This window comes from Saccostrea cucullata, unplaced genomic scaffold (assembly GCF_032062105.1).
Source record: "Saccostrea cucullata isolate Sc308-1 unplaced genomic scaffold, CSIRO_AGI_Scuc_v1 ctg261, whole genome shotgun sequence".
NCBI classification, from domain to species: Eukaryota; Metazoa; Mollusca; class Bivalvia; order Ostreida; family Ostreidae; genus Saccostrea; species Saccostrea cuccullata.
In genome coordinates this window covers 448,813-467,500 of record NW_026925910.1, presented here as the reverse complement: position 1 = coordinate 467,500, position 18,688 = coordinate 448,813, and the positions used below count along the sequence as shown (strand labels likewise).

The window sequence follows — 18,688 nt, the reverse complement described above, 5'->3', positions numbered from 1 at the left end:
ACCCCTTGCTTTCAAAATTCTTTATCATATATAAATAATAATAATAAAGGCTTGTGTACATTTTAGGATGCAAACGAAGTTAATGAGAGGTTACTGAAGGCCATCAACACAGACAAACGTATACACCTAGTGCCATCAAAAGTCAATGGCACATTTTTCTTAAGGTTCGCTGTGTGTGCCTCACGGACAGAATCAAGGGATGTGGAATTCGCTTGGAAAGTGATACAAGAACTAACGGGGAAAATCATTAGCGGTCAAACATAAAGGATTTAGCTCCAGTTGTGTATTCTATGAAGCATTGATGGATCAACTGGAATTACTTTGAGAATTAAATGTTTGGGTTGAACAATACGAGGTGTATAGTTTTGGTGAGGCAACAGCAATTTATAATGTATTGTTGTTATATTCAATAAATGTCTGTAATGGTTGTTAAGCAGAATGAAATTTTTGACTAGGAAAATTAAATAAGTTTAATAAATAAATATTACCAGGAACCTTGTACATAGGTGCCTGATAAGACATAATAATACTAAATAAGTCATTGTCACATTAATAACCAAAGTTTATGTCAATAAAAACGATTTACTCATTGATTAATGCATTTTGTCAAATATACATACAGCACGAAGTTAAAATATCCAACCTGGAGCGTGCAGCACTATGGCGTGTTTTATCCATGTAAGTACGCAATTCCAGGAATCTTTGTATGCATCATAAAGTCAAATTCCTGTACACTTAACGCAATTGGCGAATTCTTATCAAAAGCCAATCCTCCACTCAGGTACAAACAAAAAGTTATTGTGGCATGACAATAACCATATTTTAGGCTACCCTTTGTAACCTATAAATACATGTACGTACCTATCAGTGGATTGATGGTAATATTCTACAATATCAAAGGTTATCATATTTCCATGCTGTCGACAAAGATGTTATTTTACAATCCAGGAAATGATTTTTCGACGAAGACTTCTTTGTCATTTCGAAAATTTAGCAGAAAGTATCCGTTAATTCTATTAAAAATGTCCGTTTCAGCGAAAAGGGTCCCTTATACCTACCGTAAATCTGGAAATTTTTACGTCGATTTTATTTTGCGAATTCGGGTCAAAATGCTGTTGATTAATTTTTACGTTTCAAAATTTTGCGAATGACCACTGCCTTGCTTACATTTTCTCTCTTATAGGCAATTTATTTTTAAGAAAAATATTTTTGCGAATTCAATGAACTCGCAAATTTGCTAAAAATTTATCTACAGCAAAAATTTCCAGATTTACGGTATACACCGTGAGAAAACCAGTAGAGCTAGATAATAGTTTTAAGCAAAACTGCTGTAAAATCACATACATGTATTTTCGTGGGGTCAAATTTTCGTGGTTTGAGTAAAAACTATCGGTTCGTGGGGATTTGAATTCGTATAGGAAGAATTGCTGAGTAGTTATGTTTGTAACATTTTACATGTCGTGGTGGACATGAACACGTGGGTCTCTTCATACATCGAAAACAACGAAAAATTAACCCCCACGAAAATTTGTGATTTCACAATAAACGTATTGTAAGCATCCTTACATCGTTTACTATGATAACTTGTAGCCATAGATGAAACAAAATACCGCAGAAGTACATTTTTCCGCGTGGTATTAATTTACGCTATGTTCGCGGTCACAAATTTTCCGCGGAAATTTGTCCAAGTGTACTTGATGTAAATGTAAGTCATATAGTGACAATTTAAGAAATCCGCGTAATTTTCTACCCGCGGATTAAAAAAAATTGAGATTCCGCGGAATTATGAAACCGTGGAAAAAAAGTACGTCTTCAGTACTCACATTGATATTGGTGGTACTGTTGTTTGAATTTTCGTGTGCAGTAAGATATACCTCGAATCTGGAATCTTGTCTATTAACGAAAAGATTTGCGCTGAGAAATTTCTTCAAAGGAATCTGTCTGAAATACATCGGTCAGTGGTTGTTATGCAATCATTCACCGAACCTTTCCTCTCTGCACCACCACATAACAAGATAATTTTGTGGGAGAGTTTTCTAACTTTCTGAGGCATCTTTTCCTTATACCCGGAATTTGGAACTGCATCGAGATTTTTAATAAATCCAGAATAGTTGAAGATGTAATTTCAAATTGCCCGGTGTGAACAAATTTAGGTAGGGTTTCAAAGACTGCATTGACAATCTTTGGAGACAAATCTCTGCCATTTGTTTTGATCTCATGTGACTATTTTCAATAAATATGCCTCCAAAATACGGACTGACTTAACACGCAACTCGATGAGCGTAGATAACTTGATCATGATGATATCCACAAAGAATTGAACCGAAAATTTACCCGAAGTACGCTCATCACTGACTCTAGATTATTTACGGGCAGATGATGTACCTGGAGTACGCCCATCACTGACTGGAGATGATTAACAGGTAGGTGATATACCTTGAGTACGCCCATCACTGACTGGAAATGATTTACGGGCAGATGATGCACCTAAGTACGCCGGGCCCATCACTGACTCTAGATTATTTACGGGCAGACGATGTACCTGGAGTACGCCCATCACTGACTGGAGTTGGTTTACAGGCAGATGATGTACCTGGAGTACGTCCATCACTGACTGGAAATGATTTACGGGCAGATGATGTTCCTGGAGTACACCCATCACTGACTGGAGGTCATTTACGGGCAGTCGATGTACCCGGAGCACACCCATCATTAACTGGAAATGATTTAAGGGCAGATGATGTATGCCCATCACTGACTGAAGATTATTTACGGGCAGACGATGTACTTTGAGTACGCCCATCACTGAATGGAGATGATTTACAGGCAGATGATATACCTGGGGTACACCAATCAGTGACTGGAGTTGATTTTCAGGCAGAAAATGTACATAGAGTACGCAAATTACTGACTGGAGATTATCTACGGGCAGATGATGTACCTAGAGTTCGCCCATCACTGACTAAATATTATTTACGGGCAGATGATGCACCTGAAGTACGCCTATCACTGACTGGAGACTGGAGTTGATATACGGGCAGATGATGTACCTGAAGTACGCCTATCACAGAGTGGAGATAACTTACAGGCAGATGATGTTCCTGAAGTACGCCCATTTATGACTGGAGTTGGTATACAGGCAGATGATTAACCTTGAATACGCCAATCACTGACTGGAGATTATTTGCAGGCAGATGATGAACCTGGAGTACGCCCTTCAATGACTGGAGATAATTAACGCGCAGATGATGTACCTGGAGTAAGCTCGTCTATGACTGGGGTTGATTTACGAGCAGATGATGTACCTGAAGTACGCCAACCACTGACTGGAAATTATCTACGGGCAGATGATGTACCTGGAGTATGCCCATCACTGAGTGAAGATGATTTACGCGCAGATGATGTACCTGGAGTAAGCTCGTCTATGACTGGGGTTGATTTACGAGCAGATGATGTAGATGAAGTATGCCAATCACTGATTGGAGATTATCTACGGGCAGATGATGTACCTGGGGTATGCCCATCACTGATTGAAGATGATTTACGGGCAGATGATGTACCTGGAGGAGTACGCCCATCACAGACTGGAGTTGATTTAGGTGCAGATGATGTACCTGGAGGACGCCCATCACTGACTGAAGTTGGTTTACAGGCAGATGATGTACCTGGAGTATGTCAAACACTGACTGGAAATGATTTACGGGCAGAAAATGTATCTGGAGTACGCCCATCACTGACTGGGGTTGATTTACGTGCAGATGATGTACCTGGAATACGCCCATCACTGACTGGAGATGATTTACGAGCAGATGATCTTGAATATGCAAATCACTGAATGGAGATTATTTTCGGGCAGATGATGCACCTGAAGTACGCCCATCACATACTGTAGATGAATTACGGGCAGATGACGTACCTGGAGTACGCTCATCACTGATTGGAGTTGATTTACGTGCAGATGATGTACCTGGAGTACGTCCATCACTGACTGGATATGGTTTATGGGCAGATGATGTACCTTGAGTACGCCCATCACTGACTGGAGACTGGAGTTGATATACGGGCAGATGATGAACCTGGAGTACGCCTATCACTGAGTGGAGATAGCTTACGGGCAGATGATGTTCCTGAAGTACGCCCATTTATTACTGGAGTTGGTATACAGGCAGATGATTAACTTTGAATACGCCAATCTCTGACAGAAGATTATTTGCAGGCAGATGATGTACCTTGAGTACGCCCTTCAATGACTGGAAATAATTAACGGGCAAATGATGTTACTGGAGTATGCCCATCTATTACTGGGGTTGATTTACGAGCAGATGATGTACCTGAAGTACGCCAACCACTGACTGGAGATTATCTAGGGGCAGATGATGTACCTGGATTATGCCCATCACTGAGTAAAGATGATTTACGTGCAGATGATGTACCAGGAGTACGCCCATCTATGACTGGAGTTGATTTACGAGCAGATTATGTACCTTGAATATGCAAATCACTGACTGGAGATTATTTACAGGCAGATGATGCACATGAATTGCGCCCATCACATAGTCTAGATGATTTACGGGCAGATGATGTACCTGGAGGAGTACGCCCATCACTGACTGGAGTTGATTTACGTGCAGATGATGTACCTGGAGTATGCCCATCACTGACTGAAGTTGGTTTACAGGCAGATGATGTACCTGGAGTACATCAAACACTGACTGGAAATGATTTACGGGCAAACGATGTATCTGGAGTACGCCCATCACTGACTGGAGATAATTTACGGGCAGATGATGTATCTGGAGTATGCCCAAAACTGACTGGAGTTGACTTACGGGCAGTCGATGTACCCGAATTACCGGTGTGCCAATCACTGAGTGGAGATTATTTACGAGCAGATAATGCACCCGAAGTACGCCCATCACTGACTCTATAGGATTTACAGCAAATGATGTTCCTGGAGTAAGCCCATCAGTGACTGGACTTAATTAACGGGTAGATGATGTTGGAGTACTAGTACCTGTGGTACGCCAATCACTGACTAAAGATGATCTATGGGAAGATGATATACCTGGAGTACGCCCATCACTGACTAGAGTTGATTTTCGGGCAGATGATGTACCTGGAGTACGCCCATCACTGACTGGATATTATTTACGCACAGATTATGTACATGGAGTACACCCATCACTGACTGCAGATTATCTATGAGCAGATGATACACCCGAAGTATGCCCATCAGTGACCCTAGATGATTTACGGGCAGATTATGCACCTGAAGTACGCCCATCAATGACTGGAGATAATTAACAAGCAGATGATGTACCTGGAGTACGCCCATCACTGACTGGAATTTATCTACGGGCAGATGATGTACCTGGAGTACGCCCATTTATGACTGGAATCAATATACAGGCAGATGATGCACCTGAAGTACGTCCATCACTGAGTGGAGATGATTTACGCACAGATGATGTACTTGGAGTACGCCCATCTATGACTGGAATTGATTTACGAGTAGATGATGTACTTGGAATACGCCCATCACTGACTGGAGTTGGTTTACTAGCAGATGATGATCATATCACTGACTGGATATGATTTACGGGCAGATGATGTACCTTGAGTACGCCCATCACTGACTGGAGACTGGAGTTGATAGACGGGCAGATGATGAACCTGGAGTACGCCTATCACTGAGTGGAGATAACTTACAGGCAGATGCTGTTCCTGAAGTACGCCCATTTATTACTGGAGTTGGTATACAGGCAGATGATTAACCTTGAATACGCCAATCTCTGACAGAAGATTATTTGCAGGCAGATGATGTACCTGGAGTGCGCCCATCAATGACTGGAGATAATTAACGGACAAATGATGTTACTGGAATATGCCCGTCTATTACTGGGGTTGATTTACGAGCAGATGATGTACCTGAAGTACGCCAATCACTGATTGGAGATTATCTACGGGCAGATGATGTACCTGGATTATGCCCATCACTGAGTAAAGATGATTTACGCGCAGATGATGTACCAGGAGTACGCCCATCCATGACTGGAGTTGATTTACAGGCAGATGATGTACCTTGAATACGCAAATCACATAGTCTAAATGATTTACGGGCAAATGATGTACCATCACTGACTGGAGTTGATTTACGTTCAGATGATGTACCTGGAGTATGCCCATCACTGACGGAAGTTGGTTTACTGGCAGATGATGTACCTGGAGTACATCAAACACTGACTGAAAATGATTTACGGGCAAACGATGTATCTGGAGTACGCCCATCACTGACTGGAGATAATTTACGGGCAGTCGATGTACCCGAATTGCCGGTGTGTCAATCACTGATTGGAGATTATTTACGAGCAGATGATCTACCCGAAGTACACCCATCACTGACTCTATAGGATTTATGGGCAAATGATGTTCCTGGAGTAAGCCCATCAGTGACTGGACTTAATTAATGGGCAGATGATGTTGGAGTACCTGTAGTATGCCAATCACTGACTAGAGATGATCTATGGGAAGATGATGTACCTGGCGTACGCCCATCACTGACTAGAGTTGATTTTCGGGCAGATGATGTACCTGGAGTACACCCATCACTGACTGCAGATTATCTATGAGCAGATGATGCACCCGAAGTATGCCCATCACTGACCCTAGATGATTTAGGGGCAGATGATGCACCTGAAGTACGCCCATCAATGACTGGAGATAATTAACAAGCAGATGATGTACCTGGAGTACGCCCATCACTGACTGGAAATTATCTACGGGCAGATGATGTACCTGGAGTACGTCCATTTATGACTGGAATCGATATACAGGCAGATGATGCACCTGAAGTACGCCCATCACTGAGTGGAGATGGTTTACGCACAGATGATGTACTTGGAGTACGCCCATCTATGACTGGAATTGATTTACGAGTAGATGATGAACTTGGAGTACGCCCATATATGACTGGAGTTGATATACAGGCAGATGATATACCTTGAATACGTAAATCACTGACTGGAGATTATTTACAGGAAGATGATGCACCTGAAGTACGCCCATGACTAACTCCGGATGATTTACGGGCAGATGATGTAGCTGGAGTACGCCTATCACTGACTGGGGTTGATTTACGTGCATATGATATACCTGGAGTACACCCATTTATGACTGGAGTTGATATACAGGCAGATGATGTACCTGAAGTACGCCAATCACAGACTGGAGATAATTTACGTTTAGATGATTCACCCAAAGTACGCCCATCACTGACCCTTGATGATTTACGGGCAGATAATGTACCTGGAGTACACCAATCACTGCTTGGAGATTATGTACGGGCAGATGATGTACCTGGAGTACGCCCACACTGAGTGGAGATAACGGGCAGATGATACACCTGGAGTCCACCCATCACTTATTAGAGATTATCTACGGGCAGACGATATACCCTGAATACGCCAATCACTGACTGAAGATTATTTACTGGTAGATGATGCACCTAAATTACGCCCAACAATGACTCAAGATGATTTACGGGCAGATGATGTACCTGGAATACGCCCATCACTGACTCTAGATTATTTACGGGCAGATGATGTAACTAGAGTATGCCCATCACTGACTCTAGATTATTTACGGGCAAATGATGTACCTGAAGTTTACCTATCACCGACTACAGATGATGTATGGGCAAATAATGTACCTGAATCACGCCAATCACTGATTATAGATTATTTACGGGCAGATAATTTAACTAGAACGCCCATCACTGATTTAGATTATTTACAGGCAAATGATGTACACTGTACCCAAAGTACACCCATCACCGACTCAAGATTATTTACGGGCAAATGATATGCCTGGAGTACACCCATCACTTACTGTAGATTATTTACGGGCAGATGATATACCTGAAGTACATCCATCACTGACTGTCCAGAGATCTGATGATTTACGGGCAGATCATTGATGTACTTGGAGTATGCCCATCCTGACTGTAGATTATTTACGGGCAGATGATGTAACTGGAATACGCCCTTCACTAACTGGAGATGATTTACGGGCAAATGATGTTCCCTAAGTATGCCCATCACCGACTGTAGATTATTTACTGGCAAATGATGTACCTGGAGTATACCCATCACTGACTGTAGAATATTTACGGGCAGATCATTGATGTTCCTGTAGTATTCCCATCACTGACTGTAGATTATTTACGGGCAGATGATGTAACTGGAGTATGCCCATCACTAACTGGAGATGATTTACGGGCAGGCGATGTAATTGGAGTACTAGTACGCCCATCACTGACTCTAGATTATTTACGGGCAAATGATGTACCTGAAGTACACCCATCACTGACTGTAGATTATTTACGGGCAGATCATTGATGTTTCTGAAATACGTCCATAATGCACTGACTGTAGATTATTAACGGGCAAATGATGTACCTGAAGTACTCCAATCACTGACTGTAGATTAGTAATGGGCAGATGATGTAACTGGAGTACGTCCGTCACTGATTATCCAAAGATAATTTACGGGCAAATGTTGTACCTAGAGTACGCCCATCACTGACACTAGATGATTTATGGGCAGATGATGTACCTAGAGTATCACTGACTATACATTATACATGGGCAGCGGAGGTGAATTATCGGGTATATTAAAGACGTGATATTTTTTCTCATTCAAAAGTTAGCTTCAAGGTTAAAGTTTTTGTGCTTTGAAGTGAAAGTTGGGGGTCCTTCGGATGTGGACTTACAACCGAGACCCCGTGTCACTACAGGCGTTGGCTTTTACTCCAAAACTTTTTATCATTAAACTGTTGCTTACATTATCAAATTTGTAAAACTTCTCTTGATTATTGGATAAAAAATACATGATATACATGTATATGTAATTTGTCTCCTTTATAGCATACAGCACACTGTGTATCAGGTTTTGATACTTAAACACGAAAAAGTATCATTTAAAAGCTAAACCCATGTTAGTCATGCATAAATAAGTGAAAGTCTTAAAATGCATTTTATCCACTAAATATATTTCGGATAACAGTTTCTATCAGCGCCTGTCTTACTTTAGTAACAACAGCATTGTGTGGTTGCCCTTGCAAGAAGAACATTGAATATTAGAACATTTGTATGAAGTCCGCTCAAAACAGCAGCAACGCGTGTGGAATCCACCTTACCGAATACGATACATGTACAAAGAAGAAGCTTGTGGATCTGGACTGTAAACTTGAATCCCTTGATCATTATCTCAACAGAACAAGTAAATATGTTTGAATTTTTCATTGATCCTTGCTGAAATCAATTTGTTTTCTTCTGAACTTGAAATGATTATTCAATTATAATTTCAGCTCATCACGTCTCATTTATGGCTGCTCTTGCAAGAAATATAAAACCCGTCGTCGGGACTCTTATTTTTGGCAACGTTTTCACCAATAAGGGAGGAGCTTATAATGGCAGGACTGGTATCTATCCGGATCATACTTCTTTATGGTCACTGTTGGACTTCTAGCTCCTTCCATCTCCATTGGCAGGGACTACTTAAGGATATACATTATGAAAAACGGCAAAATGTCCACTTACCTATTCATCGGACCTGAAGGTTTATGGATCAAAAGATCTGAAAATATCTTAATGGAACTTTCAAAAGGAGACAAAGTAAATCTTTTCATAAATACCCCAGGAGTTGGGGTTTCCCTACATTTCTGGAAACAATGGCTATCCTGGTCCAACTTATCACTCACACTTCCCTGGATTTCTCATAAATTGAAGTGTGCTGTAACTAACTGAAACAATTGATGATAAAGTTGTTAACAAGGAAAATAAATTCGATTACCAGTAATCATGCGTATTAAACATTGGTTTGTTGTATAATGTAGAGTACAGGAAAATTTGAATTGAAATTAAATATTTTACATTACTAACCAAAGAAATTTAATTTCAACTTTGAATACTAGTATAATTTTAAACGAAATTTTACTGTCTCTAAAAATTTCAATAAAGATGAATACGCATAAGAAGTTCACATTTTCTTCTGTCAAATAACAAGGAAATATGATAAAACTTAACAGAATACTCATATCAAATACACCCAAGAAAAAAAATTCTATTTTCCATGATTCACTTTTGATGGTAATTTGATGCCTATTAATTTCCAGTATTTCCAGTTGTGGTTTATGTTTGTATTTGTTATTTGCTTCTGAAATACTTCTGCCCCTGTCACTTTCATAAACAATGTAATGTCCATTTCATGTAGAATCAAATTTATTTTTTACCCATGGTTGACAGATGTTTAATACATCAATAAATTATAAATTGGGAGTTATTATTTTCTTTCAAATTTTATTTGACAAAAGTGTGTACATGCACATTTTCCCTTTTGTCATACTTCAAAGTTTAAACTTAAGATCTTCAATTCAATTAAAATTGCATTGGGAATGAAAAACAATCTTATTTTACAGGTGTAATATTTACTTTATGTTATATACATGAAGATGTTTTCTCAATCTCTTACACATCAGTTTACAACAGCCACTAGATCTATTCCATATTCCCATATAATTCTGCTACTATTTTTTGGTTAAGAAAATTCTGGATCATAAGTAGGCACACCATTGATGTCACTGAGGTTGATATAAATAATACAGCTGTGTCGTCTGACCTTGACCCCAGCACACCATAGGTCAGCCAGTTCATCCGTGACTGAGTCCAAGGCTGAATAAGCACTGTAGTGACCTTTAGTGTTGGGACAGTATATGCCTCCTGTAAAATTATTTATCTGTATACTTATTTCAATAAAACATTATTACAGCAAGCATTTTTAATGTTTACAACAAATTGTTATTCATACAGCAGATTTAAAATGTATTAAAAGAACATTTGGATATAACAGATTACATGTACAAGGAATCAAATTGTTTGTTTGTAATTGTCTTATTAAGCGTGCTTTAATAAAATAATTTTTTTCTGTGGAAAATGCAAAAAAAGAATATTAAAAAACAGAAATGTTCCTTTAGAATAATCAAGTATGCTTTGCCAGCAGATGCCATTGTTTTTTGTTTTTAAAGAAATTGACTCTGCTTATGCCATTATTGTTGCCTGATGCTTGAATACTTACGGGCGTGGTCAAAGCGATGGATTTGATTCTCTGGGAGTCTTGGCCTCTCTTTTAGAATCCTCATCAAGGTCATGTCTGTCACAATCTCATGACGAGTTAGATTACCATTTCTCTCTGAAATAGAAATCCAAAACACATAGTGTAACAATCCAAATCAAATAATTTTTTTTTTTAGTGTAACATGTATATAATGTAGTAAAAAACAAATAATGTTCTACCCAGTTCTTACTAAATGAATGTAGTGAAAGGTATATGCAATGACTGTCACTGACCATACATCCTGAAAATGTCTCTACCCCAGGGATATCTTGGTTTCCAATCTTTTCTGCTCCATTCTGGAAAACTGTACACATCAATCAGCTCACTACAAAGAATTTAAAAAACGAGACATCAGAAGCAGCCTTTCGTTTAGCTTTCCAGTCTTTATTTACCCCCATTTAAAATATACCTTGTTTACATAATATATGAACAGCACCTGTTTCATTTTTAATTACTTTACAGTAATTTCTTACCTGGCCAATGGTGTAAGAATTTCTCCCCAGGTGTAAACTCTCATGTGATTGTAGGAGCTATTACAAGCCTGGTCATTGTAATCGTAGATGATACAAATATCAGACGGGATATCAGGACTGGAAAACAGCAGATGCTCCAGGTTTGCCTTGTCAATCTACAATCATTCAAACAGAAATTGATACACTTTAAAACAAAAAATTGTGATGGTAATTAATGTTTACTGGTATAAGTTCCTGTTGTATGCATCATTTCAGGTTATGTCTATGGTTCATCATTTTTTGCAAGATTTTATTTCAATTTACTCAAAACACTAAACAACAACAACAAATTCTGAATGATCTCTCACTGGTATTGTCAATCAGAGTACATGTATATAGAAGATATATATATCTGCACAAATATAGAATCTGTTAGCTGCTTGAAGAAATCAGCTTTCAGACAAAATGCAATTCTCATGAATCATGTGAATAAATGAATGGTTTGAAAACATAAATCAATGAATTGCTTCAGGAATAATATTTCAGATTTATATTAAAAAATTTTCTATTAAAATAAATGTTGATACCATGTGCATTGGCCTTAGAAATATTGCCTTGTTATATCTGTGGGCCTGGCCATCTGGCAGAGTTTCCTCCTGGAGGGCCACCTCATATGCCAGGTTCTCTTCTGAGATTTTGGGACAATGGGTGAATTCCACTCTTCGGATTTTTGGTACTGCATTAAGTTTTACCTCTTTTAAAACCCGACATGCATGACCTAAAACAATATGACAGTAAACCCTTCATGGTTGCAATGTATATGCTTTTAATGAATTCAAACCACAACAGTGATTTTCATTCCCCATTGTTTTAAATGTATAAGCAACCTAACATACATTAAACACATTTTATTATGTTTGTATAACATATCAAAATTGTTCATCCATGGCTATTTGTGATGAGCATCTTTTTCTGTACATATAGCATTTTATACAGACAATTGTAGCTTTAGTGAAATAAATTTCTGAAAAAAGGAGTAACAGTTTACAAACTAATCTACATGCAACAATTAGTAAGGATTCTTACCTGAGAGTTTGGTCAGTTGAGGACAATCATCAACAACCAGACAGGTAATTCCCACATTGTTAAGAGACAGAGATATCAGAGAATTGGACTTGAGTTTTAGGATCTACAATCAAAAGTTGTTTGTTACAAAACATACATTGTACTTTCATAATGAAGTACATAAAATTACAAAAGAGACCCATGGCCATAATCCACTAATGATGTCACACCCTACCACTCAGGTCATGACTAAAAAAAATATTGAATATACATGTACATAATAAACTTAAATTTGCCCTTTGCCTAAATATGCTTTGTGGCAATTTTAGTAGCGTTCAGCCCATTGTTTCCAGAGAAGAAGAAAATTTGAAAAGTTTTTAGATGACAGTCAGACAGATGGATGCTAGACAATCTTTGTTCAGAAAAGCACACTTGAGCCTTTGGCTCTGAGAAGTTAAAACTTTAATTAAGTACTGGTAGTTTTACCTGAACATGATCCTCTTCTACCACAGGATCAGCAGTACTTGTGCACTCATCTTTCATGTTGGACTTTGGACCTCCATACTGCCCCAGTTTTGATTGTCTTCCTCTTCTTTTCTTTCCTGAAACAAGCTCCAAACTCAGACACTAAGGTTATAACAGTAAGCTCTAATTCAGGGACAAGATATATGAGCAAGCTCCTTTAAAAATACACTCAAAATTATGACAGCAAGTTCTTCATTGTAAGACAAGTTTTTGGATTTAATACTATCCACAGGGAGAAACGTTTTTGGTATTTGTTTGCTTTCTGGGATTATTTTTGCATAATTAAGTCCATGTACTTTCCTACTAATTTCTTATAATCATGATAATGTTATCAAGATACCTTTTCTTGTTGGGGAGTCCTCAGCTTGGGACAAAGTTTGTCTGATTTCCTCTGGTTTAGCTTCACAGGATTTATCTACCTTTTCCACTTCCTTTTCTTCTTTTACTTCTTTTTTTACATCACACTCCAGTTTTTCGTCATTTCCTAAAGGACACTGTGTACCATTTTCTATTGCTTGCTCATTATTTTCCGTTCTATGATCACGTCCTTTGTCTCTCTGTTCATCACTGTGACAATCACATTTACAAACAGATTTCCTCTTCCCTTTACTTTTTCTGTGTCTTGATTTCCTTCCTTTAGAATACTTTTTATCATTTTCAATTCTATTGCATAAACATTTTGGGCATTGTGAATTGTCCATCTGCATTGCTTTATCATTAGATTCAGTACCATCGTTATTTAATTCAGATCTCTCTGATGATTCTTCTGGGACATTTTGGTTTGCTTCAAGTTTCCTTCGTTTAACAGGTGCCTTGAGTGGATTTTCACCATTTTGTCTTTGGTCATTTGAAGTTCTATCAGATTTTCCCGAATTATGTCTTTGATGCTTAACACAACTTCTGGTTGGTCTCATTCTGGGTGTAGATGAAAATGGAGCCTTCTGGATCTCTTCACTTTTCATGCTCATGCTACAGGTAGCATTTTCAGGTAAATTTTGAGAACTAGTTGTGGCCTTGTCATTATTGATATCTTCTCTTTTACACTCTTCAGACTCTGTATTACTGACATTAGATCTTTGCTCATTTTCCTTCACTACACTGCATCTCTCATTTTGCATAGAATCTGAGCTCTGTCCCATATTCTCATTAACTGTTTCACTCTCATCACCCAAATCCTGCGCCATATTGTCATTTTCCTCTTGAGAATTGTCTTCTACTTCTCTCTCTTTATTTTCTGGTATTTTTTCCTCTGAATCTTCAGCTTCATGCATCACAGCATCTTCACCAGTTTCATTCCTTCTATCTTCATCCTGTGCCCTTTCATTATTCTGGTTGCCTGGAGCATCATTCACATGATCATTAATCTGATTGGCTGGACAATCATTCATGACATTGTTTTGATTGGCTGGAGCATCATTCATGTTATTGATCTGATTGGCTGCAGCATCATTCATTTCATTGTACTGGTTGGCTGGAGCATCATTCAGATCATCATTTTGATTGGCTGCAGCATTGTTTCCTTCATCATTGTTTTGATTTGCTGGAGCATTACCTCCCCCATTTTGATTGGCTCCACCATCCTGTACATTGTTGTTATTGACTACTGGATTTGCTGGAGGGGGATTTTGATAATGCTGATTTAACATGGCAGAGGAAAGCCCCATACCTGTTCCAGCACTTAAGCCAACCCTATAAATATCAGTTGATTACTTTATTACTATAGATATACAAGAGCTTGCATATACAAAGAACATCTACCAGTTTTCTGTAAAATCAATTTTATAATGTACTTTTTTATATCCCTGATATGTGAAAAACTTGATGTGAAAAGCAGTTTTTTTATACATCTTATTATAAAGAAATATATCTGGGACAGTACAGCTGAATATTTTTGAAATGTACCTTGAGCATCCTTTTGGTGGCTCCCTGAACATTTGTTCTAGATGGAGAGTTTGAAGTGATGGAAGAGTAGAGATGAATTCACAAAAATCTTCAATTTTCAAAGCATGACATCTTCTCAATGACAAGTCAGTCAGCTGGTCCCAACATGTCAGATCTAGAAAGCAGAAAATCAAATATTATTGGTCACAATCCTCAAATCATTTAAACTGACACATCCATATCAAAATAATTTGACTGAAAATGTGAATGTTCAAAAATCTTTTCTAAGTTCCAATGTTAAATCATATATCAAAAATTTACAATGTCTTTGTACATTGTAATTTCCTAACCTGTACCAAAAAGTTTCTCCTGAAACTTCCATTTTAGATTCTGAATTTCATGCAATGTATATTTATATCCTAAAACCTTCACTCTTCTGACGAGGAGTAAATCAATGGCTGTTAACAGCCCTAATGGCCAGAAGAAGTTTCCTTACCATGCGTGAACCACTGAGTAGGTCTCAGTATGTGAGGACAGTTGTAGATATCTAGGTGTTTGAGCCTGGGGAAGCATACCCCCACTGCCTTCATTCCTATGTCTGTAATGACTGCTGGGGCCTCCGACACATTGGCCAAACCCTCCACAATCAGATCTTCATTGTCCCATTTATCTAACAAACAATTTCAAGAAAATAAAACAATGCACAAAAAATATGTACAAGTAAAGATTTTCTTCCATTTCTTCACATCCATGGCAAATTTTGTGCTGATTTCAGTTACACAATTTAGTGATGTTTCACATTCAATATCTTATACATCTGTCACAGGGTGACAATTACTTGTTTTTATTTTATTTAGTATAATTATTTAGTACAGCTGGTATAGTAAGTTAAGGAAGTAAATAAGATAGCTGTAGTAAATTTCTTTCATTCATTCATTCATACCTGGTTATTCATTGTCATCGTGTTTTGTATTGTATTCTGGTTTGTCCGGTGTTCAGTGTCACGTGAGTGTTTGGTTGTCACGTGATTGTCTTGTGGTCTATTATTATCCTAGGTGTGAGTTGTAAAACCAGTATGTATGGGGTGTGGTAGTTTTGTACGCATGTGTGAGTCCTGGTATATATACTTATGCACGGACTATTCCTTTTTAATCTTGACGATACATTATAGATGTTCTCCTGCGAGAAATCTATGTTATAGCAGTTTAACTAAGAAATTCCTTACGGATTTCTAGTGCAATTTTGTAACTGGTAAGAGTAAATTAATACTTATTCTTATTTTAAACTATTCTAATTAAATAAATATTAGTGTGTGTGAATTTGTACGAGTGTGTCATTTTCATTGCAGGTCACCTTCATTCGTACGTTCGTTTGTACTTCATTACTTCATTTATCATTGTTCCTGCAAATTGTCATCCAATAAATATATGAACCTTTATTGAGGAACTGTGTTGCATTATTATTCCCTGAGATTGGGAGACCCGTGACACATCTTATACATCCATAGTAAATACATCTAACTAAAACATACAATCAGTAGAATGAAAAGTAATGTGCACTGCATTAAGCACTGTCTAATGAACAGAGCAACGAACGTAGTAATTACTGTAATATTTTTCTGGGTATTGGCGGATATCATAAAAGTATGACTTTGTTCAGGTAAATTTTACCATGTAAGCATGGACAGATATAATGTAACATTACCTGGTGCTGGAAAAGAATCAACAAATCCTAGATGTAGTGTAGAAAATGAAGGAAACGATACATCTGCCATCATCAAGGCAACAAATAGATTGTCTTTGGTCAGAGTAGGCTGGACACTTACTTCCTCAATCCTGAAAAGAAAGGTTTTCCTGAATGTTTTCTTATATTCATCAAATTATTCATGTTTTGAAAGATATTTATTTTTTTATACTAATATTAAAGCTGAAATTTAAATACCCAAAGCATACAGGAGAGAGAAACTATTTAACTAATATGAATATTAAATTAAATATACTTCAATGAAATCTTGCACAATATGTCATCACCATTTCCATATTAACTAGAAAACTTTCAATATCATGATGATCATGTATGTTTGGATTTTTATCCTCTTTAAAACTGAAAATTGTCATATTACATACTTTTGAGCTGCAGTTATAATAAGGAAACCAAGATCCATTTCAAGAGCATGCCGACATGCTCCAAATCTGATGCAACGCAACTGACGAAAAGCATTCATCTGCCAGCTATCTTGCACTACATGATGAATTAGGCCCCCTAAAATTGTGAAGAAAATGGTAGCTATATGTCAAAGGTTTTAAGTGAGTTATGTAAATTTTTAAGTGTTTCGAATAATTATTTCAATGAAAGAAATTAAATAACATTATGACTACTCTCATGATCAATCTTTTAAGTTTCACAAGCATGCATAACATTTCTTTCAAATTTAATTAAATACTTCACTTGCATAAATTCAAATGAAATTCAGAAGTCTTAAAACATTTTTCATAAAAAAACAAATGTTTTGTAAAGAAAAAGGGCTAGTTTTAGTATTTACCGAGGAAAGGAACACGTAACAGCTCAAGTCGTGACAGGTATCTGGAGCTTGCAAGGCTTGCAATGAGGGGGACATATTTAATGGCACTTACAGGGCCTGAGCAATGGGCCATAACAAAAGTCTGCAGTTTTGGTGCCATAAACTCACTAAATGGATGGGACTCATGAAAGTGAACCCATCGAAGCTGAAGGTGTCTTAAATTATACATTTTGGGTAGATTTTCAATAACAATGCCATTAAGATGCAAGGACGTAATTTTTGCATTCTCTGCTAAAGTTAATGAAGATGAACAATTGATAGGAAATGTCCCATTCCTGTTTTTAAATGTTCCAAGAATTTCTAACTGTGGAAAAAAGTCCATCATTGCATGGAGAAGCACAACATCTGATATTTCAATTCCTTTCAAATTCCTGCATTCTGACAATGCGTCAATGATTCCTGGCAAAGTGAGCATATCAGCACCACGCTGACGCCTCAAGGTCATAAATCCTGGATGAAATCCATACAGGTACTCGACATCATGACATCGCTTCAAGAAAGCTGTGAGTGTACTGTCGGTCAGGGAGTCGCACATCCAGCCATATATATCCCGCTCTGACATGTCAATCTGTTTCTGAATGCGCAAAAACATGGACACAGCATTTCTGAGTTTGTGGTTCATGCAGTCCATTCTCAGTACATATCTTAGGGGTAAATATCCAAGAATGAGGCAAATAACTTCCAGGGACAGGTTTTGAAAGTAATCTTCATCGCGTACGCGCTGAGCTCGAGTAGTGACACTTTCAATGGTAGAACTAGAAGCTTTCTTCCTCGAACGAGATCTTGCAAGTCTTTTTCCCTTCATCCTATCAGCTCTAAAATAAAGATATCATACAGTACAGAGTATCCAGTTGTTTTTCAGTTAAAAATCTATGTTGGGTATGTCCCTTGAGACCTTGAACCTCCTCAATCACCACAGCTCTGTCATCAATGTTTTTTTTTTTTTGTTCTGACTACAAACCGGAAACAAAATGGTGACATGTAAAACATAGAGTGAAAACGGGAATAGTGT

At 37.9% G+C, this 18,688-nt stretch overlaps 3 protein-coding genes across 4 annotated transcripts in view; 1 reads left to right on the top strand and 2 right to left on the bottom strand.

Moving 5' to 3' along the window:
- LOC134270018 (aromatic-L-amino-acid decarboxylase-like) overlaps window positions 1-597 on the top strand; it is a 9,923-nt gene extending 9,326 nt beyond the window's left edge. For both annotated transcript variants that reach the window (XM_062752189.1, XM_062752188.1), the window contains exon 14: window positions 67-597. In XM_062752189.1, the coding sequence (XP_062608173.1) occupies window positions 67-264 (198 nt within the window). In that variant the 3' untranslated portion in view covers window positions 265-597. The remainder of the gene's footprint in view (window positions 1-66) is intronic.
- A 4,385-nt stretch (window positions 598-4,982) lies between these two features.
- Window positions 4,983-7,417, bottom strand: LOC134270058 (uncharacterized). The gene is made up of 8 exons (XM_062752240.1): window positions 7,357-7,417; window positions 7,087-7,203; window positions 6,796-6,999; window positions 6,490-6,591; window positions 5,980-6,222; window positions 5,638-5,724; window positions 5,372-5,545; window positions 4,983-5,137 (listed from the first exon to the last, which is right to left on the bottom strand). Exons 1-8 carry the CDS (start codon window positions 7,415-7,417, stop codon window positions 4,983-4,985), a joined length of 1,143 nt encoding a protein of 380 aa, XP_062608224.1.
- Window positions 7,418-10,256: 2,839 nt separating this feature from the next.
- Window positions 10,257-18,583, bottom strand: LOC134270017 (F-box only protein 38-like). The gene is made up of 13 exons (XM_062752187.1): window positions 17,638-18,583; window positions 17,222-17,357; window positions 16,800-16,930; window positions 15,592-15,765; window positions 15,117-15,270; window positions 13,555-14,903; window positions 13,176-13,291; window positions 12,711-12,813; window positions 12,212-12,402; window positions 11,646-11,800; window positions 11,406-11,497; window positions 11,134-11,247; window positions 10,257-10,778 (listed from the first exon to the last, which is right to left on the bottom strand). The coding sequence occupies exons 1-13, from the start codon at window positions 18,479-18,481 to the stop codon at window positions 10,597-10,599; spliced, it is 3,741 nt and encodes a 1,246-aa protein (XP_062608171.1). The 5' UTR covers window positions 18,482-18,583; the 3' UTR covers window positions 10,257-10,596.
- Between the last annotated feature and the right edge of the window lie 105 nt (window positions 18,584-18,688).

Bases quoted from the DNA above. Each gene is read 5' to 3' on its own strand.
- LOC134270058 (XM_062752240.1), bottom strand. From the start codon at position 7,417: ATGGGTGGACTCCAGGTGTATCATCTGCCCGTTATCTCCACTCAGTGT. The intron at 7,204-7,356 runs GTACATCATCTG...GGCGTACTTCAG, and splicing joins TCAGTGTGGGCGTACTCCAG to GTACATCATCTGCCTGTATA. The intron at 6,223-6,489 runs GTACTCCAACAT...GATGTACTCCAG, and splicing joins CAGTGATTGGCATACTACAG to GTACATCATCTGCCAGTAAA.
- LOC134270017 (XM_062752187.1), bottom strand. From the start codon at position 18,481: ATGAAGGGAAAAAGACTTGCAAGATCTCGTTCGAGGAAGAAAGCTTCT. The intron at 14,904-15,116 runs GTACATTTCAAA...TGATATTTATAG, and splicing joins CCACCAAAAGGATGCTCAAG to GGTTGGCTTAAGTGCTGGAA. The intron at 11,801-12,211 runs GTATCAACATTT...GAATGATTGTAG, and splicing joins TTCTAAGGCCAATGCACATG to ATTGACAAGGCAAACCTGGA.